The following is a 25,653-nucleotide window of genomic DNA, read 5'->3' as shown; positions in this document are numbered from 1 at the left end:
TCCCCTGCCCCAGTTATAGAGTGAACAGGCAATCAAGTGTTTTCCCTCGAGACAAGGAGGGTTGGTTAGGGGGTTGCTCAGTGGGTAGGAGCTCCTCCAGCACAGGCAGGCCTCAGTTTCCCCTGCCTACTAACTGGGAACAGTGGGAGAGTTGCAGGAGTAGCCCAGAGTCTGAACTACGCTGATCCCAAGCTGCTCCCAAACGAAAAGCTGCTCCTTTCTCCCTGAGGACCTGGCAGCAGCTTCACATCCCAAACAGCGGCTGCTGGCACAGGAAGCACTTAGAGCTTGGATCCTGCCAGTACAGGAGAGGGATGCAGGAGCCATCCCTCCTCTCTGGGTCCCTCTGAACACGAGGCTCACCCCGCTGGAGCCGCACTGACCGGGAGAGCCGCAGGTGGCTTAGCGGAGAGCGAGGGGACAGGAGGGGACAGGTGCAGCCGGTGGCTCTCCGGACCCCAGGGGACACCAGCTGCCGTCGGGCTGCCGGTGCAGCCGCATCCCTGCTCCGGTGCCAGGGGCCCCTGGCCGCCCCCTCTGCACGGGGCAGGTAACGGGAAAGCCCCGACGGCGAGAGGCTGCGCTGGAGGGAGGCGCCCGCTGCGCCCCCGCGGAGGCAGCGCGGCGGGGAGGGGGCGCGGGGGCGGTGTGCCAATGGCTGCGCTGCCCCCTCCTCTGCCCCCACCCCGCCGCCGGCCCCTCCGCCTCCCCGGCCGACCCTCCTCCCCGGCGCTCACTCCGCGCCGCCAGCGCCCAGCGTGCGGCTCCGGAGCGGCCCGGCCCGGCCCCGCGCTCCGCCGGCTCCGCGCTGGGAGCCAGCAGGTCTCCGGGCAGCGCGGAGGGTGGGGTGGGATGCCGGAATGCCCGGACCGCGGGGCCAAGGCGGCCCCCATCCATCATAAAATCTCCTTCTCCATCTTAGACATCCTGGATCCCCAGAAATTCAGCAGAAGACGCGAACCGGCTTCGGGGAGCTGGGCCAGCACCCCCCGCTCGGGCGAGCGGGAGAAAAGTTTGGGAAGAGTTGAAGTAGGAAAGGACGCTGCTGCTCCCGGCAGCGGGAGGAATAAACTAGAGGCACATGGTAGGAACGCGCTCGCGTTTCTCCGGCCGGCGCTGGCGGGGCGCGCAGGTGGAGGCGCCGGCACACGGGGACGCGCTCCCCGCGCGGGGTCCCGCAGGAGCGAGGGAAGGGGGGCTGGAACTGCATTTTAAGTCTTGATAATGCAAAGGGAGAAGTTCTGGATATCCAGAGCATCCTCTGCGGCCGGAGCAGGAGGGCGCGCATCAGGGCGCGCCGCCGCCACACCCCGGCGCCGGACGGGCCGCGGCTCTTACCGAGGCACCGCACGGGGTTCTGTTCCCCAGCAAGGGCGGCCCCCGAGCGCTCCGCTCCCCGGGGCGGCAGCGCTCGGATGCCCCGGCCCGCGGGACGGCCGGCTGGGTAATTGCTCAGCCCGTCCCCACCGGAGGATGCCTTAGCTCCCGGTGATCGATATCCTATTACCGACTCCCGCCTATCTCCTCCCCGCAGCTTGCAGGTGCCCACTTCAAACCTCCTTCCCCCGGCCTGATCCTAATATTGTTCGATTAAAACTTACCTTTAATAGATGACATCTATCGATCTGGCCCTCGCAAATCTGAAACTCCATTAGCGCAGGGATGGGGAGGGGGGGGAGGGGATTTATTTCGCTTCAGAAGGGGACTTTAATAACTTCTTTTTTAATTGGTAAGAAATCCATATCGACGGCTCCCCCCTCCCCATCGCGGATGCGGTGGCACAGAGGGGGACGCGGGGGAGGGGGGGTCTCGCACGACGGGCGGAATTTTTCTCCCCTTTATTTTATTTTTAGTGATTGCCCTTATGTTGAGGGGAGGGAGGGATGTGGGAGCAGAAGCGCGGGGTTCGGAGGGGGAACGGCAGGAGGATGAGCTGTCCCCTGACGATCCCCACCGTCTCACCTAGATGCGCACGCCCCGGCGGAGAGCGGCGCCGAGGACGCGGGGCAGGAGCGCGACGAGGAGGAGCCGAGCGGGGACGGGAGCGGGACCGCGAGCCCGCCGGGGCCGGAGGAGCCGGGATCGCCGCGGAGCGCCCGGCGGCGGCGGGCAGAGCCGGGCTGCGGGAAACCGCGGCGGGCGCGCACCGCCTTCACCTACGAGCAGCTGGTGGCCCTGGAGAACAAGTTCCGAGCCACGCGGTACCTGTCGGTGTGCGAGCGCCTCAGCCTGGCGCTGTCCCTCAGCCTCACCGAGACGCAGGTGAAGATCTGGTTCCAGAACCGCCGCACCAAGTGGAAGAAGCAGCACCCGGGCGCCGACGGGGCGGCTCCCGCAGCATCCCCCGCGGCGGCGGCGAGCGGCGGCAGCCCCAGCCCGCCGGGCCCCGCCGCTCTGCCCTTCCAGACTTTCCCTTCCTACGCCGCCGCCAACGTGCTGGTGCCGCCGGCCGCCCCCTTCCCGCTGGGCGCCGGCCCCTTCGCCCCCTTCCTGGGCCCCGCGTACCTCGGCCCCTTCTACGCCCCTCACCTCTGAGGCGGCAGCCCCGGGAGCCAGGAGCGCACCTCAGCCCTTCTGACCCAGCGGGGAACACCGTCATCACTTCTGCTGCTTGCGTGGCCACTTGAAGTGTAAGAAAGTTGATTTTTTCTAGGCGGCAGCACGCTTAACTTTGACACACAGAGAAAAAAAACCCCACTGTAACCACTGGATTTTATTAGCACCTTTGAGATGTAATTATAGGTGTTGGAGATGGGAAAAGTAACCCTCTTTACACATGCCTGACACTAATTCCCTGCAGATTCTTCTCCAAGTTCATTGTTAAGATGCTCCTCGCTGCTGTTCGGCTTGCCAGCACACGTCTGAAGCCTCGGGGGCTCGGGAGCTGTGGCACTCGTTAGCAGCTCTGCGATCCCGATGCTGATGAGGGTGCAGGCGGCCGTGTCGGATCCCAGGGATGCTCGGCAGTGAAGACGTCCCCAGGCTCTGGCTGTGCTCGTGGGACTCTGCTGAGCCCTGTCTGACCCACGTTTCGTTATCGTTTCTGAAAACTGCCAGTCACGTTCTTGACACCCTACCTGGAGGAGAGCTTCGTTTGGGAAGGTGCAGGAAAATGCAGCTCTGTGTCATTGGGAGACAAGAAGGAAAAATCTGCCTGGTCAGTGGGAAAGTGTTCAACTGCTGCTCATGTCCACAGCCTCTCTGCGTTTCTGTGCAGTTCAGTCCTAATGACTTCACAGGTTTTGGATAAGAAATCTAAAGATCATTCTTTTTGCAGAGACCAGTTGTTCTTGTAATAACACAGCATTAGTGCCAAATGAGGCAGAAATGAAAACATAAATCAGAGAAAATGATTACATTATTCATTTCTTTAAAAATGGGGCATTTGTGGTAGAAAGTAAGTAAAACACAGAATTTCCAGCATGCTGAGAGACCTACTTACCATAACAGAGAAACACATGCTTTTTCTGGTTTTGCTTTTTGGAGCATTTGTTAGAAGGAAAATCACATTTCATCTTCGTCCTTACAAGCATCGGAATGAAAAGGAATTTTAGCTGGGGGCTCATCTGTCCCTGAATGGATGGGAAGTAATTGGTTTAAAAAAATCTGTCTCATGCAGTTTTACAAATTATTACAACACAGTATTCCAGACTGTATCCTCTCTGTCTCTGACAATGCTTTAAAGTACACACTGGCTTTCCAACCAAAAAACTTAGCTCATAAATCCTATCTAGCTCTTGTGTTGGTCTAAATAAAAAGGGTTTTTAAATTGTTCCCTGTTCAACTGTTTTTAATTTTACTGGGATGAGGCACTGTCTGCTTTGTGGACTATTTGCCCACCTGGTGTGGGTCTTGATGGTCCCTGTGTTGCATGTCAGTGACTGAGGGTGATGCCCCATCTCCTCCGGGTGCCTGTGAGGAGATGGGTGATGGGACAGCCCTCTCTTGCCAAAGTCACCCTCCTGACTGCCAGCTTTGCAGGGATCAAGGGTGTGAGAGCCACAAGCCTAAGCTTGGGCCAGCTGAAAGGACCTGAGGCTGTCGTTCCACAGAGGAGGTACCCAGTGTCTCCTCAGTGCTTTGCAGAGCTATTAACAGAACACAAAGTTCACCTCGGGTCATGGGCTTGGAAGTCATGGCTGCTGTGTGAATGCCTGTACTTGGAGGTTAATTAAAGTAACTTTTAAGCTCTAATTTAAGTTAGAGTTACAAAAGACAGGGGCATTTCAGCTGCTTGGGGAGCATCCAGAGCTGCCTGCCTTTCTGGCCAGGCAATCAGCAATCCCAAATGCTTGAGGTGCCACTGCTGCTGACCAACTGTGTGTCCACTTCTGGCCACTCGTGGCAGTTGAGAGCTCAAGCCCTGCAGGGTGGGGAAGGCATTCTTGCAGGCTGGCCTAGTCCATCTCCTCTGCCTCAGGCTGGGACTAACTAGACCTAAATCCTCTTGACTATTCATGGCCTCCTACTTGCGATTGTCATCACTGTCCATGCAAAAAACAGGTCTTGATGTCACCTTGCTGTCACTCTAAGAGGTTCCCAGAGCATGATAGTGTTGGTTACCCACAGTGTCCCCACATCCCTGGTACAAGGCAGGCTTGGGCCCCGCTATGGTCACAGGGTTACTTCTTCTCCTTGAGAAATGTAAATCACAGCAAAAAAAGCAGGGAATGTTACAAGTCAAAATAAATAGTACAAATTGTCTCTTCCTTCAAGATGTGGTTTTTTGCTGTTCATAAACCTTTCAAGGCTCTGCTTTGCCAGCAATTTGACCTTTGCCAAAACTGTATTCACTTTAGAGGAAATATTGATTCCTATGCAAGACGCTCTAGCCTTTCTTTTTTGCTATTACTCTGTTTTAGTCACTTCTAGCCCAGATTCCCAAAAGATGTTTCAGAGTTATTTCCCGAGAATGTAGCAGTCATGGTCCCCACTTTGTATGACTTGCACCTCTGCATGGCACTGGAAGGGGGATGCACGTCAGTGGGAATGCAGATTTTGTGGCTCTGACCCCAGGCCACCAAAGTTTTCCTGGCTGAACTCTTCCAAGCCCTTTGGACAGAACCTTCCCTCCCTGCTTTGTTGAGTGGAGGTGCTTGGGTGGATGATTCTCGTTAGGGATGTGGTGCCTGGGCACTTATTCCAAGGAGTCCTGGGAACAGCAATTGCAGTCAAACTTTGCCTTGTCCAGATGAGGCCATTTGCACTGGTAACACTTCTAGAAATGCCCCACTGAGTATCCATTATCTCTAACAATTCTGAATAAAGATTTGTGCAATATTTTCAGGCACAGACAGAAACTGACTCTACTCACAGCTGAATATAGATGTTAAAAGGAATCACGAGTAAGTCCTAAGTGTAAAAAGCAAAAATGCATCTATATTAAATTAAAAGAGCTTTGAATTCAAATGCTCCAGACAGAACAGGAAAGTTAGGAGCTAGTGGGTAGCATCTCTGCCCATGGTGGGGTGTTGGAACTTGGTGATCTTTAAGACCCCTTCCAACCCAAACAATTCTGTGATTCAGCACCTGACAGTGTCTGCAGTGAGCAGGCAGCAGCAGCTGGGGGTCAGACTGCCCAAACTACTGCCAATTCTGAGTCCAAGAACCACAAAATCACTTTGGAAACACACTTCATTTAACCTGGTAATGAAACAAGTACAGGAGGCACACTGTGACATCACAGTTAGGGAAATGTTAGAAATGTCAATCTAACCGGAATTTCAGAACTGTACTTAGGAAAAAATATCCACAACAATTCATGCATCTGAGTTTGCAAATGGAAGAATACAATGAAAAATTAAATAAATGGAGGAACAAAAGATAAAATATATTTATTGGCATGTCATTGACCAAGCATTTTTCTTGAAGGAAATCAATGGGATTTGTTGTGTAATACATGACTGGAAAATTAAACTAAAGTCTATTTCCTTCCTGGCAATCTCTCTCTGGTTCTCTCTCATTATTATTATTAGAACATGTGTAATAAGATTTGTGCTACCTACACACACAGGTTCTTGAGGTGAGAACAGACTCCTGTTTCCCACCTGTGGATTTTTCCTCACTGAGATCAAGTAGGACCATGAGAGAGCCAGAGATGACCCAAGACAAGGAGCAGAGAGAGCTCAGAGGTCTCCTACTCTCCCTGTTCCTGGCAGAACAGGAGCTCCTTCTGGAGAGATGTGATCACCGATTTTTGTGGTCACCGTGGAGCACGCGAGTCTCACCTGCTGGTGGCAGCAGAGGTTGAGAGGTGCATGGCAGCGTTCTCTGGTGACTCAGGAACGCATGAGAAGTGTTGCTGCGCTCCCAAACACCTCTCAGGAATGGGAGCAAAGTCTGATTTTCAGCACATTTACAACTCACAGGCAGACGAGGTGTCTAGCAAAATATTTGGTGGATGAGATCCTCCTGAAGAAAAATTGATAATTATGTTCTTGCATCACTAGGCCTGAACCATTTTTGTTTTCCAGTATGACCCTGTATCAGCTGAAGTCATTGATCTTCACAGCACTTTGTTGTCATGGCAAATTCATGTTGTGTGCCCCATTTCTGGTAGTGCACTCGGAAAAAGTTTCTGGGAAGATAATGATGTGTGCAACTAATTTATGAGCTGCTTGTTACAGGTTTGCTTTATCCTCTTAGCTGGCATCTTTACCATGTTGTTCACAGGAGCTTTTCTGTGGTGGCTGCGATTCATGCAGCCTGTAGCAACACTGCTACTGCTTTCTACTGTAGCACTGATATTAAACTCCATTTCTCTTAGACTTTCCCCTTCAAACACTGAAGAGTTCTCAAGCTGGCTTCTTTCTCAAGCTGATCATTGCTTTTTCTGTGTTCTTTGTAATGCCACAGGAAAAATGTAATTAGAAATGTGGCATGCCATGGGGCTTAGGCAGGCTGCAACACTGCAGAGGGATTTTAGCAGTATTCAAGATTTGTGCTTTTCCACTGAGCAGCTTCTGACAGATTGAAAACACTTTCAGTAATACCAGATCTATGTACAAGATCAATACAAATAAAAGATTTTTCTCCTTTCTACACATGCTGATTTATTATAGTAGCTTTGATCATAAACAACTGCTATTGTTTAAAGAAAGACACTGTAAACATTCATTTAAAAAAAGAGTTAATATATGAAATTACATCAACTTTGCAAAGTGGGAACCTTCAAAGCTGTCAGATTTTTTATTTGTGGGTCTTTAGGAACCTGACCCAACAAATTGAGAGTCAGGTCAGTTGAAACCTTGTCATTTTGGATGAGGCCAGTTCTGTGATGATGTCCCAACATCTGATATCTCTCATGGTGTTTGTGGGTACCAATTGGACTGACAGCTTCCCTTATCACCCAGTCCCTTCCATGGAATTACCCTGCAAAGCACAAGCAATCTCTCTCTTGTTGAATTCAGCATTGCTGAATTCAGGATTTGCTGCATTTCACTGGAATTGCTCCAGAAGAGCAACTGATGAGTCCTAGAGCAGTTTGGGTGGGAAAGGACCTTAAAGACCATCTAGTTCCAACACCCCTGTCATGGGCAGGGAGCTCTGATAGACAAGCTGCAGAGAGAAAAGAATGAATTAAACTCTTTACCAGTTTATTTGTCCCTTCTAAGGATCAGGCACTTGATAGTTGAAGAGTAGACAATTTCTGTCAAGGTCTTTCTGAAGATTCCTTCCTTTTCTATGCTTTCCATGCTTCCATATCTCAAGATGTGTGATTTTTGAAAACAATTATAATGAAAGAAATTGTCTTGAAACAACAGATTGAAAGCAACTTCCTCTGTCTTAAGGTGTATCAAGAAAACCTTTAACCTTCTCAATTATCTAATATTCTAGAAAAATCTAGGGATTGTTTAAAGTCCTGCCTGGGGCAGTGCAGGAAGTCTGGGGCAATGATGAGTGACAGGTGATGCAATCGGTCACTCTGGTGATCTTTCACCTCAGTGATGCCCAGTTCAACCTGACCTGGTGCATTATGTAACCTGTCCAGTGTGTGACCACAGCAGCCCTGCGGTCAGAGCTGAGTGCTCACCATTTAGCAAGGTTGGCAATCCTGGTGGCAGCAATGTCACACCCTGCAACAGCAGGGCTGGTGGGGATGTGTCACCGTGCAATTCTGAGAAGTTTCCCAGCTCGTGAGATAAAGCATATCCAGATGTTCAGTGCTCGGTCCCGAGATTAACCAAATTGACAAGGTATTTATTCTTATTACCCAGTTAGAAGTATTTATGTTTGTTTTCTGTGTGCTCTCAGAGCTGCCATCTGGGTCAGATTTTCAAAGTCAAGACAGCATGTAAAGGAGTTTTCTAGAAATCATTGTCCTGATGAAATCCAAGAATGAAGATTGTGAGTTAGGAAGGTCCTCAGGATCCAAATCAAAATACACTCATTCAAGGAAGGAGCACTTGGAAACCTGAAATTTAAACCAAATCTCATTCCAATTTTCCTTGGATTTTATTTTAACATTTGTGAGTGTTATGCTATAAAATGCCATTCATAAAGCTCTTTTAATCTGTCTTGGGAAAGCCAAAAAAAGATTGTTTTTCCCAAGCTCTCTCCAATTTGTCTTTTTGCTAGTATGATATCCAAGGAATGTGATGCTCGTCAGAAATGTGTGTAGAAAGGCTCATTAAGTTAATTACAAGTCCAAGAAATGAAAGAGCTTATATATCACCTTTAGGTTTCACACAGAAATAAAACATCTCACTTCATTTGTGGAAGGCTCTGGATGTAGGAATTGCTGAGCTGCAGAGGAAAATGACAGTGTAAGTTCAAACATGGGGAACACTGCCTGGGAGAAGACAGCAATTTAAATTCCTTTGTTTCTGTAATTCAGTTATCTATGCTGTCATCTAACAGAGTATCATGGAAATCTTTGTAAAATAAGCCAACATACAAATCAGGGAGGATAAGCATGAGCTGTAGCTCAAGGTTTATATTTCAAAAGGAACATCAGCTCTAAGGGTTGTTTTTGGTGCTTTACGCTGGGTTAACTAACACCCATCCAATAAAACAGCATTATTCTGAGGGGGCTGTGCTATGCTTTGCCAAACTATCTTGAAAGATATGAACCAAAAGAGAAATGTCTAAGTGGACTAGAGAGGCAGATCTGCTTTGCATGCATTACAATTTGTTGCTGCCCTGTTCTGACACACTGCACAGTGAAATATTCTAGCTGTGCTGCAGGAAAGGCTAAGCTTTTTTGTCCTGCAAGATATGTCTTAATGTAGAGTTCTACTATCAGTAAACACGCAGAATAACACAGTCATGGGCCATGGAAAGCCATTTTTCTATATAAGGCACTCTGGGCAATCCAATAATCCCACGCTGTGCCTCAGAGCATTGTCCAAACACTCCTGGAGCTCTGGCAGGCGGGGGCTCTGCCCACTGGCCTGGGCCTGTTCAGGGCCCAGCCACCCTCTGGGGGAGGAACCCTCTCCTGAAGAGCAAACTTCCCCTGACACAGCCCAGCCAGTCCCTCACACCCATCCCAGAGAGCAGGGATCACTTCTCCCCTGCCCATCGTGAGGAACCTGCAGGGTGCTATGAGCTCTCCCCTCAGTCCCTTCTTCTCCAGACTGAACAAACCAAGTGACCCCAGCTGCCACTTGTACGGGTTCCCCTCCAGACCCTTCACCATCTTTGTAGCTTCCTTTGGTCACTTTTCAGTAGCTTGATATCCTTCACTGTCAGACTGGGACTGCAGGTTGAGTTCCCCAGCAATGTCAACTGTGAGGTTTGCCTTCAAACCTGCCTTTGACTCAGAAAAGTGCATATTTTTCATTTTTGCTGAGTGGCAGCGGAGTTTCAACAGAAGGAGAAAGGGTAAAACCTGTCCTTGTGGCTTTGTTACGGGTGGGAAGAGAGGTGGAACTGTCCTCATGCCAGCTCTGCAGATGTGTGCTGGTTTTATGTAATGATGAACTTGCACCTTGAACTCTTGGCTTGGTGAACTCCATGTCCAGCCTGTGCTCACAGGTGAGGAACTGAGGAATTGAACACTGGTACCAAGGGGCAAAACATCAGCTCTTGGGGGATGCTGGATGTTTCCTGCAGTGCTCCTAAGACAGTGTTAAACAGAGTGAGGGTCCTGCAGTCCTGCCTTGGCACCAGTGCTTGAGCTGCTCCCACGAGCAGCATGTGAATCCCTGGCACACGCTGAGCCTGTGCAGCCAAACCAACACACAATTCCCTGTTATTCACTCTGCCCCTAAACAACCACAATAAGGGGGATGCTATTCCTCAGTCTCCTCACATGCCTAATTCCCAGCAACTTCAATGAGCATTTCTGCCAGAGACAGGGCTGTGGAATTGCTCCTAACAACTGGCATGACTTAACTTGTTCCTTCTTATAACTTTATGGTTTACTTACATGTCAAATTGTATTTTCTGGATTAGCAGAATGAATATAATAACCCTCTTTCTTCAAGTAGGTCAGAGTTTTCCTCTTTTCTGCAGGGCAAATTACTGTAAAATGTGAACATTTCATGGATTCTCTTTTCCATATTTTGGTTACTGTCATCGTGTGTAGTCTTTTAGGTATCTACAGGTAACTAAATAGTGCACATTAAGATTCTGCTTTCCCCTTTGTATTCACATCAAATATCTCATCTAGCTGAGAGCAATTCCTCCAAGATCTACAGTAATAGCTGCTACTGTGCACAATGTGAATGGTTTAAAATTCCAGTTTTTAAAGAAGAAAATGTTTAAAGAAGTGTTTAAACAGTGTTCAAATTGAAAAGTTTAAACTACAGAAGAAAAGTGCATATTTTCTGTGCCTTGATAATAAATACCAAAAACAAAGGAGGAAAGAAAGTGAACCATGACACTGATCCTACATAAAACTGATCAGGTTTAAATTAAACAGAGCTTTGAAGGTACTTTCTCTCAGGTCTTGATTAACCAGATTCCAGTTTGAGAGTTATTTCATATTTATAATTTTTAAATCTCAGAAACAGTTCATATCAGCTAAAACCCCCACATTTACATATAGTATCTGTGCATTCCACATTATGTCTTTATTTCTTATTTCAGATGTTACAGAATCCAAAACAAGCAAGCCTTTTCTTGCTTGAGGGTTGCTTGTTTGCTTATTTGCTTGTTTTTGAATCTCCACCTTCCAGACAGGAATATGTTGTTTTCCTGCATGTCTCTTGGGGCAGAGCTGACCCCAAGATTCAGCACTTCAATTGATCTTGGTTGCCTTTAGTTTGCATTCTTTACATTTCCAGATGTGCATTTCCCTTATATGATGGGTGCTACTTAATCCTTTGGACAAGTTTTGTTCTTCCTATATTTTTCTGGTTATTGTAAAAAGAACATGGTTGGATGAATCCTAAACAATTGGAGGTGAGCTTAAGAGCATTTAAAGGCAGGTAAAAGGCAGCTCTTGAGTTGAGTCCATGAAAGATGAAAGGGATGTAGCTCCCAGCATGTTATTTTTGTGGCTAAATAGGTAGAAGGCATCATTAGCATCACCTGAGATAACAGATCTATGTTAATGAAATGCCATGCTAATGAAATGTCAAAGTAAAAAACAATCCAGCCTTAAAACAGCATTTCTTACCTGGGAAAATCCCATTGATCTCATGGATTGCAAATCCTGGACTGTGTCCTGTAAGGCTATTTAAGAAACGTGAGTAGGCAACAAATAAAATTATGTGATTTTTTTCCCTCACACCAGAGATTGTAGAATCATGGTTTGAGTTGGAAGGGACATTAAAGATCACCCAGTTCCAAACTCCCCTGCCATGGGCAGGGACACCTTCCACCATCCCAGGTGCTCCAAACCCTCTCCAACCTGGCCTTGGGCACTGCCAGGGATCCGGGGGCAGCCACAGCTGCTCTGGGCACCCTGTGCCAGGGCCTCACCACACTCATAGGGAGGAATTTCTTCCCAATATCCAATCTAGAGCTACTCTCTGGCACTAGGAAGCCACTCCAGGCCCTTGTCCAAAGTCTCTCTCCATCTTCCTTGTCAGGTCCCTTCAGGAGCTGAAGGAAGGCCCCAGTCAGGTCACCCCAAAACTTCTCCAGGCTGAACAATCCCAATTCTCTCTGCTCCATCCCTCTGATTAACTTGGTGGCCTCCTCTGGACTTGTTTCAGCAGGTTCTTGTTTTTCCCATGCTGGGGACCCCAAATCTGGATGCAGAACTCCAGGTGGGATCTCACCGGAGTGGAGCAGAGAGGCAGAATGAACTGGGACAATGTGTAATACTCAAAACAGAGAGGTCATTGCTTATTTTCAGCCTTAAAATGTTAGGCTTTTCACCAAAAGTCATAACTTCAACTAGAAAGAAAGGGTTTCAATAGCTCCTAGACAGTAACTGCCTCTGGACTTAAGGAACTGGGCACAGTATTACTGTGTATTCATTCAGCAGTCATGACTCTGAAATGTATTTTGCAATTTAGCACCTAAGGCACAACCTTTTGGTGCTTTATGAACTCATCTTTGGCAGCAGATGCAGGGCACTGTTTGCAGGCAGAATTGGGCTAGTAGGAGACACAAATGTATTAGCAAATTGAGCCTTACTCTCTGTGTGTTTATCATTGGCTCTCCTCCCAGCCCTCGCTGCATCAGGCTGACTGCACATTGGGAAAATTTCCTCCGAGGGCGTTTTTCTCCAAAGGCATAAGCAGGGCTGCTCCCTGACATCCAAGCTTTGAGCAATTTGGTTAGAAGATATGACAAGGTTCAGGAATATTTTCAAATTGCTTGCTTTAGTGTGGGGAAGCTATGCAAATTCTCTGTGTGTCAACTAGGATATTGTGTTTTCTTTGTGGAAGAAATAAATTGTTTTCCAGCATTGATAAATTTGTCAGGGCGATTTATGGACAAAGAGCAAGAGGCACTAAGAAGTTACCACTGCTAAGACTGAGGGGCTTTTTGGTTTGCCTTTTTTTTTTTTTTTGGGGGGGGGGGAGTGTTTTTTTGTTGCTCTTCCTAATGAGGTGGATATGATAAAAAGTGAAATATTGTTTTCTTCTGTACTCTGCTCTTGTGAGATCCCACCTGGAGTGCTGGAGCAGGCCCAGAGGAGGGCACAGCAGTGATTACAAGGATGGAACACCTCTCCTATGAGTAAAGGTTGAGAGAATTTGAATTGCTCAGCCTGGAGAAGAGAAAGATCCAAGGAGACCTCAGAGCTCCTACCAGGGCCTAAAGGAGCTCTAGGAGAGCTGGAGAGGTTCTTGGGACAAGGGAATGGAGGGACAGAGCACAGGGAATGGCTTCTCACTGCCAGAGGGCAGGGTTAGATGGGATATTGGGAAGGAATTGTTTCCTGTGAGGGTGTTGAAGCCTTGGCACAGGGTGCCCAGAGCAGCTGTGGCTGCCCCTGGATCCCTGGCAGTGCCCAAGGCCAGGCTGGACAGGGCTTGGAGCAGCCTGGGACAGTGGAAGGTGTCCCTGTCCATGGCAGCAGATGGAACTGGATGAGTTTTAAGGTCCTTTCCAACCCAAACCAGTCTATGAGGGTTTTTTTTAATAAAACCAGAATGTATTTATGAAGCACACCTCACAGTTCCTCTTAAATGCCCAGATCTACTGGTTACAAAATGCTCTCCAGGTGTAATTTAGCCTGGGGAAAGGTCAGGGTTGCGCTGGCTCGCTGCAGCCTGTCCTTGCTCACCTGCTGGTCCCAGCTCAGAGCACACCGGGCCCTCCTGGACCTCACTGTCCCCACGTTCCCTCCCTCTCTCCCAAGGCAGCAGAGCCTGAAGTTCAGGGTTCCATCAATGCCCTTCCATGAGGAGAAGGGCAGGGCATGGGGACAATGGACGGACCGTGACAGACTGGGGAGGAGATTGGTGCGTGCAGGCAAAACCACCTGGCACAGGAGCTCCATGAGCAATTCCTTAGCAACCTCTGTGAATCCCTGGCTGTTATTCTGAATTATTTTCTGTTAGCCATATATTAAAAGATTGGGGAAAATCTCATGTTCATATCTTGGGAAGAGAAAGGTCAGAGTTGAGCACACACAGAGCACTTGTCATCACACCCCTGGGGAACCTGCACCCACCAGCAGAGGTACCACCACCATCCCACACACTTCCTATTCCCAGGAATGTTTTCCCAATTCCTCTAAATTTTTTGTCAGTGCTCGCCCTTTTCTAAGTAACTTCCTCGAGGGCACAAGTACGGATGAGCGGTGACAGCAGCGGGAGGGCGCTGGGGCGGAGGGGGTCCGTGTGTGGGGTTCTGTGGCTACATGGATTGCTCCCAAGGCTAGTTCGGCAGAGCGGAGACGAGCCGCCAGCCTGAGGGACGAGGATGCCGGTGTGAAGGATGGAGGAAGGCGGTGAGGGAAGGGGGAACGGAGCCTCCGCTCTGAAGGCCGGGGCGCCGGTGTGAGGGAGGGAGGAAGGCGGTGACGGAATGGGGAGAGGAGCCCTCGCTCAGAGGGCCTGGGTGCCGGTATGAAGGATAGGGGAAGGCGGTGAGGGAAGGGGAAACGGAGCCCTCGCTCAGAGGGCCGGGGCGCCGGTGCGAGGGCCAGGGGCACCGCCCCTGAGGACCGGGGATGGGCGGCCGCTGGGTCGCGCGCGCCCGCCAATGGGGATCCCCCGCGCCAATGGGAGGTGCCGCAGAGCGGGGGCGGTGGCTGCCAATCAGCCCCGATATCCAATCGGAGGGCGCAATGCCAGTGACGTCAGGCGGGAGAGGCGGGGCGAGGAGCGGTGACAGTGGCCCGCGGCCGCATCCGCCTCTTATTCACGGGCCCCGGCACCGGCAGCACCTTCGGCACCGGCAGCACCTCCGGCACCTCCAGCAGCACCAGGTACGGCCCGTCCGGCCCTCGGGGGCCATCTCTGCCCCTGTCCGGGCCACCGTGCCCCGGTTCTGTCCCGCCGCAGCCGGCCCGGCGGCAAGGCCCCGGGAGCGCTGTCACTGCGCGGGGAGCGGGGGAGGTGACAGTGCCTGAGCCAGCCCCGCTCCGCGATGCCACATCCCTGCCTCTGCACTGTCTGTGACCGTGGCCTTCGGGGCGGTGGCTAGCGGGATCTGTTATTTCACCGCTGGGTTTATTGCTTTTCCTTTTTTTTTTTTTTTTTTTTTTTTAACTCGGTTTGCTGGAGAAAAGAAGGCTCAGAGGGGACTTTATCGTTTCTATAACTCCCTGAAAAGGGACTGTAGCCAGGTAGGGATCGGGCTCTTCTCCCAGCTGACAATGACAGGATGAGAGGAAATGGGCTCAAGTTGTGCCAGAGAAGGTTCAAGTTGGACATTCTTCACAGGAGGAAATTCTTCCCTGGAAGGCTGATTTGACATTGGCAGGGGCTGCCCAGGGAGGTTCGGAGTGCCCATCCCTGGAGGTGTCCAAGGAAGGGCTGGATGCGGCACTCAGGGCTCTGGGCTGGGGACAAGGTGGGGATCAGGCACAGCTTGGACTCGGTGATCTCAGAGGTCTTTTCCAGCCTCAGTGACTCTGCAGTTCTTGTCTGCCAGCCCAGGTCCTGAGCTGTTCCTGCTGTGGTGCTGGTCTGCACAGGCAGATTGGCATGTCCGCACTGATGTCCCCCTGCTTGTCCCCTCGAGGGTTCAACCCTTTGACTCAGCTGGTAGAGGCTGCAGTGTGGTACCAATTCCTCTCTGCTCTATCAACATGAACCTGAGTGTTGACAGCACCCCCCAGTTACCTTGGGGTGTTTTTCAGGGTCAGGTTCATAGAACCATTCAATTTACCTGTGCAGTCTGCAGGCTCCTGTCTGGATAATCTTGCTCAATAGCTGAGCAAAGCTGTTCGAGTGTTTTACAGCTGTGTTTTGAGTGGTTTTCTGTTCTGATGCAAGACCTTTTCTAGCTGGTGTAATTTCCTGGTTTCTGATTCCTGTACTGCCTGCTCTAGTGCATGATCATATTCCTCACTCTTGGTAATGAGTTTGATTTTATTTCGTTTGCTTGGATTTTTCTCCTTATTATGCCCCCCTTATTTCCTGAAATTTCTGTTCACCTTGTTTTGCTGATCGTCAACCCCAAATTTTCTCTCTCCTTTTAACTCCAGATTCATCTGTAATTCTCAGCTTTACTCAGCTCTTCTCCATGTAATCTTCCCCACTTGGCTAAAGTGCTGTGGCCTCACTAGCACAGTGTGCAGGGCAATTCCCTGCATGGAGGAAAAAGCCCTTTAAAAAAAAATCTGATGAATATTTTCCAATATGCAAGAAGTAAAGCAAGAACCTCAAACTGAGGATCTGTGATCCTTCATGCACAGAGGTACCTCTGATGCAGGGCAGATAAGAGTTTAACTTCTTTGTACCTTTCATTTCAAGAATGTCTGGAAAATCTTCAAAATCTAGAAGCTTGTGATAGGATTAGCTGCTCTGCCATGGAGCTGTGCCAGGGGCCAGGATGTCACAGACCAATTACAGTTTAGGGGTTGAGCAGGTTGAAATTTTGAGTCATCAGATTTTTTTCTTGCACAAAGAAGTATTTGTCCTTTTTGTTTGAGAAATCCTTGAATAATAATCTTGAAAAATATTAACACAAAGGGCTAATCTTTAACAGCTGGAGACATGCCCAGAGTTGTGCAGGATTCATCTCTTGCTGGAGAATGCTGACTCTTCCTCAACGCTTGGATTTGGGAGATGGAGAAAAGTCTTTTGGCTTTGGTTAGAAGTGAGGAGCAGAAATGTAATACCTGGGGAGTCTGCTGAAAGAAATGCCTCTCTGTTCAAGGCAGCACATTCAGGCTTTTTTCCAAAATAAATTAGGGATAAATCCATGACTTACTACTTCTGTCTTCTACAAGCAGCCTGAAATAGCAGCACCTTTGTGTAAGCCATCCTTGCATCCTGGTGTTGGCATTTAGGGGAGGTTTTGCTTCTGTTAGGGGGGGCAGCAGTGTCCAGGCTGCTCAGCTCTTCACCCTGCTGTGTCACAGGGAGGCTGCATTTGATAAGCAGAGCACTTGTTGTGATCTGTGATCCTGCTCTGGGGTTAAACCTTTTGCCAGTTTGGTCTCACAGAACATCCCACTGACAGAATCCTGAGCTTTGGGGACTCTTGGCTCTCTGCTGTTCCCTGCTGTGGGAAGAGCTTCCTCAAACAGCTTTTCAAGTGCCAGCTCACATCCTCTTCTCTGGAAGTATCTTTATATTGACTGAGGAGCAGGCACAGAGAAGAAATCAAAGTACATTTTCCTCATGAAATCCTACCCACAGGTTATCCCTAAATGCTGAAAATACAAGGTTATGTATTCAGGGGAAATTGCTGGGAAAATACAGAGTGCTCTAATGATCATTAATATCTGACATATTATTACTTTACATCTATTTTTTGATCCTAGAATCCCAGAATGGTTTGGGTTGGAAGGGACCTTAAAGCTCATCCAGTGTCATGGGCAGGGACACCTTCCATATCCCCATCCAAGCTGGCCTTGGACACTTCCAGGGACAGCCAGTATTGTGGAAGTTTGTGACATGATTTGTCTGATGACAATCTAGTAGAAAATGGACATTTCAACAGAACAAGAAATTAGCTTAGCTTTCTTCCTGTAGTTTATATTAGTAAATCAGAATTTAAGGGGAAGTGAAAAAGGAACACTTAGAGGAAAAATGATGTAACTACTTCACAGGCTTGCTGAGTCACACAGTTTAGTTTTCTTTCTGTTTCTGTAAGTGTAGAGAATAGAAAAAATGACTTGTTTGATGTTAATCCCACATTAATTTATACTTCATATAAGCTTTCTTGGCTGAATTGCAAAATAGTTGAGGAACCTGTAATCCTGGCAGTAAAACCACTTCAATCGTTCAGGCATTTCTTCTGTAGACTTCTTAGTGCTAATTATTAACTTTCTTTATTTTTTTTCCCCTCCAGACCTGTATCAGAATTCCTGAAGCCCACCATGCTTTCCAAGCTCACCCGCTGCCAGCCCCTCGCTGTTCTCTGCCGGGGTTTTCATTCCTCCCTGAGCTCTGCTACCTCAGTGGCTCCCCAAAAAACCCTCCAGAGGCCTCTCTCCTCGGAGTTAATCTTTGAACGTGAGGCCAAATATGGTGCTCACAACTATCACCCACTGCCTGTTGCTCTGGAAAGAGGAAAAGGTATTTTAGTTTAGGTTTTTCCTGGAGGTTGAAGGTGTTGTGGGTTTGTGGAGGTGAATGAGAATACGGCAGAATGATTTTGACCAGACTGATTTCTGAATCTTTGTTGGATTTTGGTTTTGGGTGGGATTAAGATAATATATAAAATAAAGTCATCAAATGGTTGATTAGGGAGATGGATCATTATGCATAAGGGCACCTGAAAAAATTGTGCTGTCTCTAAAATGTTTTAAAGGGTTGAGAATTTCCAGAATAACTCAGCAAGAAAATTTTTAAGCAACTTAATTTCTTCTGTTACCTTGTGAGGAGAGGTTTAATGTTAATGTGAGCAAGAAAAGGTGCATTGGAATCCTATCTAAGTCCTTGTGGGCTGTTCATATATTATCACTTAATTTAAATTTGCTCTTTAATCATGTATGAGGAGCCTTTTTTGGTCTTGTGTCTTTATTTTGTGTGCTGACCACAGGTTTGTTTTCCCAGGTGTTTATGTGTGGGATGTTGAAGGCAGGAAGTATTTTGATTTTCTGAGTGCTTACAGTGCAGTCAACCAAGGCCACTGTCACCCCAAAATTGTGGATGCTCTGAAATCCCAGTCTGAAAAACTGACCCTGACATCCAGAGCATTCTACAATGATGTCCTTGGGGAATATGAGGAGCTGGTCACCAAAATGTTCAATTACAACAAAGTTCTTCCAATGAACACAGGTAAAGAAATATTTTGTTTCCATTTTAGTTCTTGTCTCTGAGATTCACTGGTTGTGTAACATTTTCTGCTGCACTGATGGCCTCTTTCATGTGCAAAACTGATAATGGTGCTGCTTTATGTTTTAGGAGTGGAAGCTGGAGAAACTGCCTGCAAACTGGCTCGGAAATGGGCCTACACTGTGAAAGGAATTCCAAAATACAAAGCTAAAATCATTTTTGCAGGTATGTTAAGTGTGTGTTATGAGTTGAGGACTTGAGGATCTGGACACTGGGTTAGTGGGAGGCAGCCTGAAGTCACAGGGAAAGAAAGAACATCCAGTCCTCCATGCTCTTTTAATCACTTAAAGTGCAGTACTTTTGATTCCTGAGTTCCTGCATAACTTTTTTGTGGGTTAACTCCTCAGCTTGGTGCCACACCTCTCACAGATTGCTCAGTAGGGTTAAGCTGCCTTCTTGGCTTCACCCACCAGGACTTTTGTCCTGCATTTTCCAGGTCTTCCAGAAACTGGCATTATCAGAGTTATTTTCAATTTTCCACACTACTAACAAAACTTAAGGAAATTATTGTGTAAACTTGTCAGGTCTTAGAGTATAATTTTCTTTTGGTTTTTGATGTAGCAACAGGGTGGATTTATGCCATCAATACAAAATGCTCACCATTAGGAGGGGGATCCTAATATCTTGTTAGATAACTCTTAAAATGGGTTTTCACCAAGTGCAAAGTGTGATGTCCTTTAAAGTGTTCTGGCTCTTGGTCAGTTTTGTACCAATTTCCCCCTTTTCTTTTCCTCCAGCTGGCAACTTCTGGGGCAGGACAATGTCTGCCATCTCCAGTTCTACTGACCCCTCCAGCTATGATGGCTTTGGGCCCTTCATGCCAGGATTTGAACTGATCCCATACAATGATCTGCCAGCTCTTGAGGTATTTGACAATTTTTTGCTCTTTTATATGGAATCATTTTACAATTTCTCTTTGGTAAATAGCAAGGAAGATCAGAAGTTTGTACTTTGAAACATGTGCTTTGACATTAAGATATAGATGTATATAAGGAGCGTGTTTGTTATAATTATGGATAGGAAATGTGGGTAAATTATGCTTTGGGTTTGATTTTCAGTTAGGCTTTAGGATTTGAAAGAAAAACTACATGATCTGTTTCATTTCCCAGCCACCTGGTCTAGTGGAAATGTCCCTGTCCATGGCAAGAAGTGGGATGGGATGAGCTTTAAGGTCCCTTCCCACCCAAACCGCCCTGTGATTCTATCACTAGAATTTACTGGAGTTGCAAATATTCATTTCCAGTTTTACATCCTTAAAACCATGCCAGGCTGCTGTTTCACAAACTCCTGAAATGCCAGTGATTCCCAGTATTTCCCTGTGTTTTCTGAGGTTAATCCTGTCAAGCATCTGGGGAGGGGTGACCTTGATTAGGTACAATTTCTGTGAGTAAAAACCTCTGTACCTGTTGGGGCTGCTCCATCCAAGTGAGTGGGCTTTGGAGATGGAGGGATTATAGGACAGAGCAGCTTTTCTCCTTGGACTTGGCTTAGGGGCCACAAAGGTCTCTCAGTGGTTACAGCTGCAGTGTGGAAAGGCTTGTTCAGCTCTGAGCCTACAGCAGGCTGCCCATGGTGAGAGGCCTGCAAGTATTTAATGCCTTCATTAGAGCTGGATTCACTCTGCTCATGGGGAAAAGCTGAGAAAAGCTGTACTAAATTCATGCTGGGAATCATTAGATCTTTTATGCCTCGTGGACTTCTAAACCTTTTTGAACTTGATAGTGCAGAATGTACCTGTGGACTTTGCTTTAAGGTAAAATTGTCAGGAGAGGCTCAATTCTTTTTGTTTAAGGGAAGAGTTGAGCAATTGTTTGTATTGTATGGGGCAATATGAAACTGAGGGTATTTCTGAGGTGATTTATGAACTGATCTGATAAAGTGCTTTGCAGTTTAAAGCTGGGTTTGCAGTTTGCAAGGTTTGTACTTCCCAAGCCAGCAGAGCAGCTGATTTCACACTGCCAACAGTGACACAGCATTGGAACTGAAGTGGCACTGAGAGAGAGCTGCCTGACAGCACTGCTGCTGTCATCCTTTGAGGAAGAACACCAGGGCTAGAATCACGTTCTGCTACATGTATTTTCTGTATTTGACCTGAGTAAAAGCTTTTTCTTTTTGTCTCTCCTCTCCCTGTGCCCCATGTTGCAGCGTGCCCTTCAAGACCCCAACGTGGCAGCTTTCATGGTGGAGCCAATTCAAGGGGAAGCAGGTGTGATTGTTCCTGACAAAGGCTATCTCACAGGAGTGAGGGACCTCTGCACAAAGCACAATGTGAGAATTCACTGTAGCATCAGACATTCAACACTTAACACTATATACTGTGTTTATTGGTGTAACTTGTAAGATCACCCTTCTATGCGAGCTTTACAGTTTTATATGCAATTTAATAATTCCCTCTTCTTTCAGTGGAACAGTGCAGGGATACCTCTTGTGTTTTCTGGCAATATCTCACTAAAAAGTACTTCTTAGCAGTGCACATTTTTCACTATTTCTTACTATTCTCACTGATTTAAGTTTCTAATTAATACTCTTCAACTAGATTTATTTTAAATTCATTTAACTTCTAATTTCTTTTCCACATTATAAGTTTCTAATTACCATGGCTATCCAAGACCTTGGTTGCTGATGTGCATTGCATAACTGCTACCAAGAATCAGTTACAATAATGGGTCGCTGAATGAAACACTGAGGAAAATGGTTATCAGTGATCTCTGATTTAAAAATCAGTGATCTCTCTGTTCCCGTAGAACTCAGATTCCTAATTTGTAAGTGCTAGTCATAATTATTTTCATATTTTCAAAGAAAGACATTGACATATTATTAATGAAGTTGTCTTCATTATTGCTGTGATACCTCAAAAAATTGTATTAGAATTGGGTTAGGAATGACAGTGAAAGTAATTGCCTGTTCTGTTTGGATTTTTCTTCTCTTTACAGGTTCTGTTTATTGCTGATGAAATACAGACTGGTTTAGCCAGAACAGGGAAAATGCTGGCTGTTGACCATGAAAATGTGAGACCTGATATAATTCTTCTTGGAAAGGCCCTTTCTGGTGGCTTATACCCTGTGAGTACTAAAGAAATACCAATAATTTAAAGTAACATAAAATTACCCAAACATTTGTTGAATAATCTTTTTTTTCTTAGTCATCAACACTGAAAATCTGCCAGTTGGAAGAACAATAAATGTGATGTTTGTTGTATTTGGAAATTGTTGTTTGCAAGACTAACTATGATTTATGACCAGACAGTCCAGCTTGAGAGAGACAAAATAAAATAATGGAATACCAAATACTACCTTTATAGCTGAACAACTGGCATTATTTCATTTGTCTGGCATGCCTGCATGGCTGATTTTATCCTCTTGGAGTGACTTAAATTCCTGCTGATTAGGCTGGAAATTACAATGCCTTGAACTATTTTGGCCAACTGACAGGATTTCTGAGTTGTTAAACCAAGTATTGAAGCTTAAACTCTTGAAATAATATTCAGTTTGGAGAAATTCCCCTCAGTGGGATTGAAAGTTGTGTTACCACTCTAGCTAAGTGTATTTAAGGGATTAATTATGGGATTGTCAGATCTGCTGGGAATGTAAATGTAATTTATCACCATAGGCTGAAAACTTCCTGAGCTCTGAGGGAAGGTTTGCTTTAGATATATTAAAGTTTCCTGTTGTAAGTATGTGAATTTGCTGTCCTTCCCATTTTAGGTGTCAGCAGTGCTGTGTGATGATGAAGTCATGCTGACCATTAAACCTGGTGAACACGGATCCACATATGGAGGAAATCCATTGGCCTGCCGTGTGGCAATGGCAGCACTGGAGGTTTGTGTGTGGGGAGAGAGGTCTGGAATCCAAATTAAAAAGGGTCTCATGATCTTTGCTTAAATAAATGGTATTATTTTTCATGCTATCAGTAGAAATCTAGCTTTAAATAAGTATGGAAAATTGGTAGTGGTTATCTGTAGATCATAAAACAAATTCTAAATTTTTTATTGGAAATGTGGCCCACTTCCTGTGTTCTTATGATCTTAGTGTCTTAAATGTCAAAATAAAATTCATCTAGAGGAAGTTTTAAAGCAATTATGTAAATTTAACCAAATACCTTCATTAATTTCATGAAGACATTTTGAAATTGGCTTATTTTACTACATCAGGAGAAGCTGTTGCTCTGTGACCTCGAGAACAGGTATGGATTTCAAACAGAAACTACAATGTCCCATCCAGAAGGTGCAACTCAATTATTTTGTAATTGCTTAATTGACTACATTGATGCAGGTCACACAGAAAACCTCATCACTACCCAGGACTCAGACTTGGAGAGATTCAGAGCCTTCAGAGGTTTGCTGTTTACTTGCAAATAACAGCAAACAAAGAGCAGTTTATTTAGAATACTAAATTTCAAGGACATTACTGTTTCTTGTAGACATGAATGAGTAAAGGCTCAATACCAACCTGCTGGGACTTGCAGCCTGTGCAGGGACAGCCTTTGTGAATCAGCAGGTTCAGTGTCATTATCCATCCTGTCCCATGGTAAGCAAAACAAATGCACTGCCCTTCAGCTGATTGTAGATCTGACTTCTCTTTAGGTAATTGAAGAAGAAAATCTGGCAAAAAATGCAGAAATAATGGGTAATCTGCTAAGAAGTGAGCTCATGAAGACTCCATCTAATATTGTGACTGCTGTGAGAGGAAAAGGGCTCTTGAATGCAATTGTAATTCGGGAAACCAAAGGTGAGGAAATAAAACCAACTGCACAAACACAGCATGGAGAAGTAATTTTCAACTTTAATTGTAGGTAGGGGATGGCATGTAGACAGGATGTGTGTGTTCAGAACATGGCTATAGTACTGTATTACCACTGAAAATTAATTTAAGTTACTGTGTGCTGTTAAAAATAGGGTTTTTAATTAAGAAAACTTAAATTGTAGCTGAGGGATGCCATGGAGACATGATGTTTGTGTTCAGAACATGGCTATAGTACTGTAGTGCCACTGAAAATTAATTTAAGTTAATGTGTGCTGTTAAAAATAGGGTTTTTAATTAAGAACAATTGTTTTTAAATTAATTGAACTCTTATGATTTGATAATGTTCAAACCTGATGGTGAATCTGCCTCCCAACAAATGACTATCTCTCCTCTTTGGGAAAAAACTGTCTACAGCTAGAACACCAGTTCCTGCCAGATTATGGGAGCATGGGCTGGGATTAGTTGTTTTCAGAAGAGTTAGAAGAATACAATTAATACAGGAGGGTACAAAAAAGGAAAAAATTAATGATGGAGAAGAAATTATATCAGAATAATATTGAATTATATTGGAAATCTGAGTATCAAGGTGCTTGATCAAGGGACGCAGTGCTGCAGGAATGTGGTGTCATTTTCCACAATGATGTGCTGAAACCCAGGTTACATAAACATAACCTTATCTGAAGTCCTGTCCACGTGTTCCCTTACCTCCTCCTCACATGCTTCCCCTTTTAAAATTGCTTTTAAAGTCTGAGTGCCAGACAAGCAGTGAGCTGTGAAGGAGCAGAACTGTGTGTGCTGAGGCCAAGGACAGCTCTGCAGCAGTGTCACTGTGCAGATTGCAGAGAGTGACCTCTCCTTTGTGATCACCCCTGTGCCCGCTGGCACACAGCAGCAGGTGCTGCAGCTGTGGCACCTCCTCTGCTGTGCTGGGAACGTCCTCAATGTCCTGCTGATGTTCTCCCTCCCTCTTTCTCTCCCTCTCTCCCTCCCGTTGCAGACTACGACGCGTGGAAGGTGTGCCTGCGGCTCCGCGACAACGGGCTGCTGGCCAAGCCCACGCACGGCGACATCATCCGCCTGGCCCCGCCCCTCGTCATCAAGGAGGACGAGATCCGAGAGTCCATCGAAATCATCCACAAAACCATCCTGTCCTTCTGAAAGCACGGCCCTTACAGCCTGGCTGCTGGCTGGCCCAACGGGGTGTGTTCACATGTGTGTGATGAAGGCCTGCTCTTGAAGCAAGCATCTCTCATTCCTTTTATCTAAGAGGACTTGACTATTAAAACATAGCTGTATCTTTAAATTATAATGGCTCTGTAGAAAATACAGAATGGTTTTAAAGAATTTCCAGTCTTGAAACACTTGGAAATAAAGTTCTGTATGTACTGAACAACTAAGTTGGAATATTTGAGGGAGATACCTTTAGAAATCTGCTTAACTGTTATAAGTCTTGCCCAAAGTTTAAAGTGTGATATATATATATATATATATATATTTTAGGTTGCCTTGCACTCTCATACCACTCCCCAAAACATGGCATTTGGCAATTTCTGCCTCTCAGCAAGATGTCTGTAGGATGGAAGCACTTATCATTGTGGGTGAATTTCTGTTTTTCATGTGCAGCTTGAAAAAAATTTCTAATGCTGAAGGTTTGACAAACTGGGTGTTATGCTGGTGGACTTGAGAAGCATCGAGCTGTGTTCTGTGTGTACAATATTTTGATTGTATGACAAGAGATGCTGTTTTCAAGCCTGGCCTCAGTGTTTGGCTTTGCAATCTTGTAAAATAAATCTGAACATTTAGATCCGTTTTTACTGTTACAAAACTTTCTATCATCTGGATGTTTATATTAAAGCACATTTTGCATTAAAAAAAATACATTGACGTGCAATGAAAATACTCTGAGTCTTCAAACTGACAAAATCTCATAGAAACTTGGAATTTTAAATTTTTCTTGGTTGATTTTAGCTGAAGTAAACCCCAATTATTCACACAGTGCAAAATGTTCCCTTTGCTGAGCATAGGTGTTAAATACAGTCACATGCTCTGGGATTTGGAAGGCACTTTATTTCATAGCAGTAACCCAGTGGGGTGACAGAACA

General features: G+C 46.3%; 2 protein-coding genes across 2 annotated transcripts; both read left to right on the top strand.

Moving 5' to 3' along the window:
• The first annotated feature begins 752 nt into the window (after positions 1–752).
• On the top strand, positions 753–2,544 carry NKX1-2 (NK1 homeobox 2). Its single transcript, XM_074544225.1, has 2 exons — positions 753–1,084; positions 1,967–2,544. The coding sequence occupies exons 1-2, from the start codon at positions 853–855 to the stop codon at positions 2,533–2,535; spliced, it is 801 nt and encodes a 266-aa protein (XP_074400326.1). The 5' UTR covers positions 753–852; the 3' UTR covers positions 2,536–2,544.
• Positions 2,545–14,621: 12,077 nt separating this feature from the next.
• OAT (ornithine aminotransferase) lies at positions 14,622–25,361 on the top strand. The gene is made up of 10 exons (XM_005490865.4): positions 14,622–14,782; positions 17,821–18,047; positions 18,528–18,752; positions 18,879–18,974; positions 19,547–19,674; positions 20,955–21,077; positions 21,743–21,871; positions 22,514–22,627; positions 23,392–23,536; positions 24,549–25,361. The coding sequence occupies exons 2-10, from the start codon at positions 17,849–17,851 to the stop codon at positions 24,707–24,709; spliced, it is 1,320 nt and encodes a 439-aa protein (XP_005490922.2). The 5' UTR covers positions 14,622–14,782; positions 17,821–17,848; the 3' UTR covers positions 24,710–25,361.
• Positions 25,362–25,653: the final 292 nt, after the last annotated feature.

This window comes from Zonotrichia albicollis, chromosome 7 (genome assembly GCF_047830755.1).
Source record: "Zonotrichia albicollis isolate bZonAlb1 chromosome 7, bZonAlb1.hap1, whole genome shotgun sequence".
Lineage (NCBI taxonomy): Eukaryota > Metazoa > Chordata > Aves > Passeriformes > Passerellidae > Zonotrichia > Zonotrichia albicollis.
This window is presented reverse-complemented; position numbering and strand designations above follow the sequence as displayed.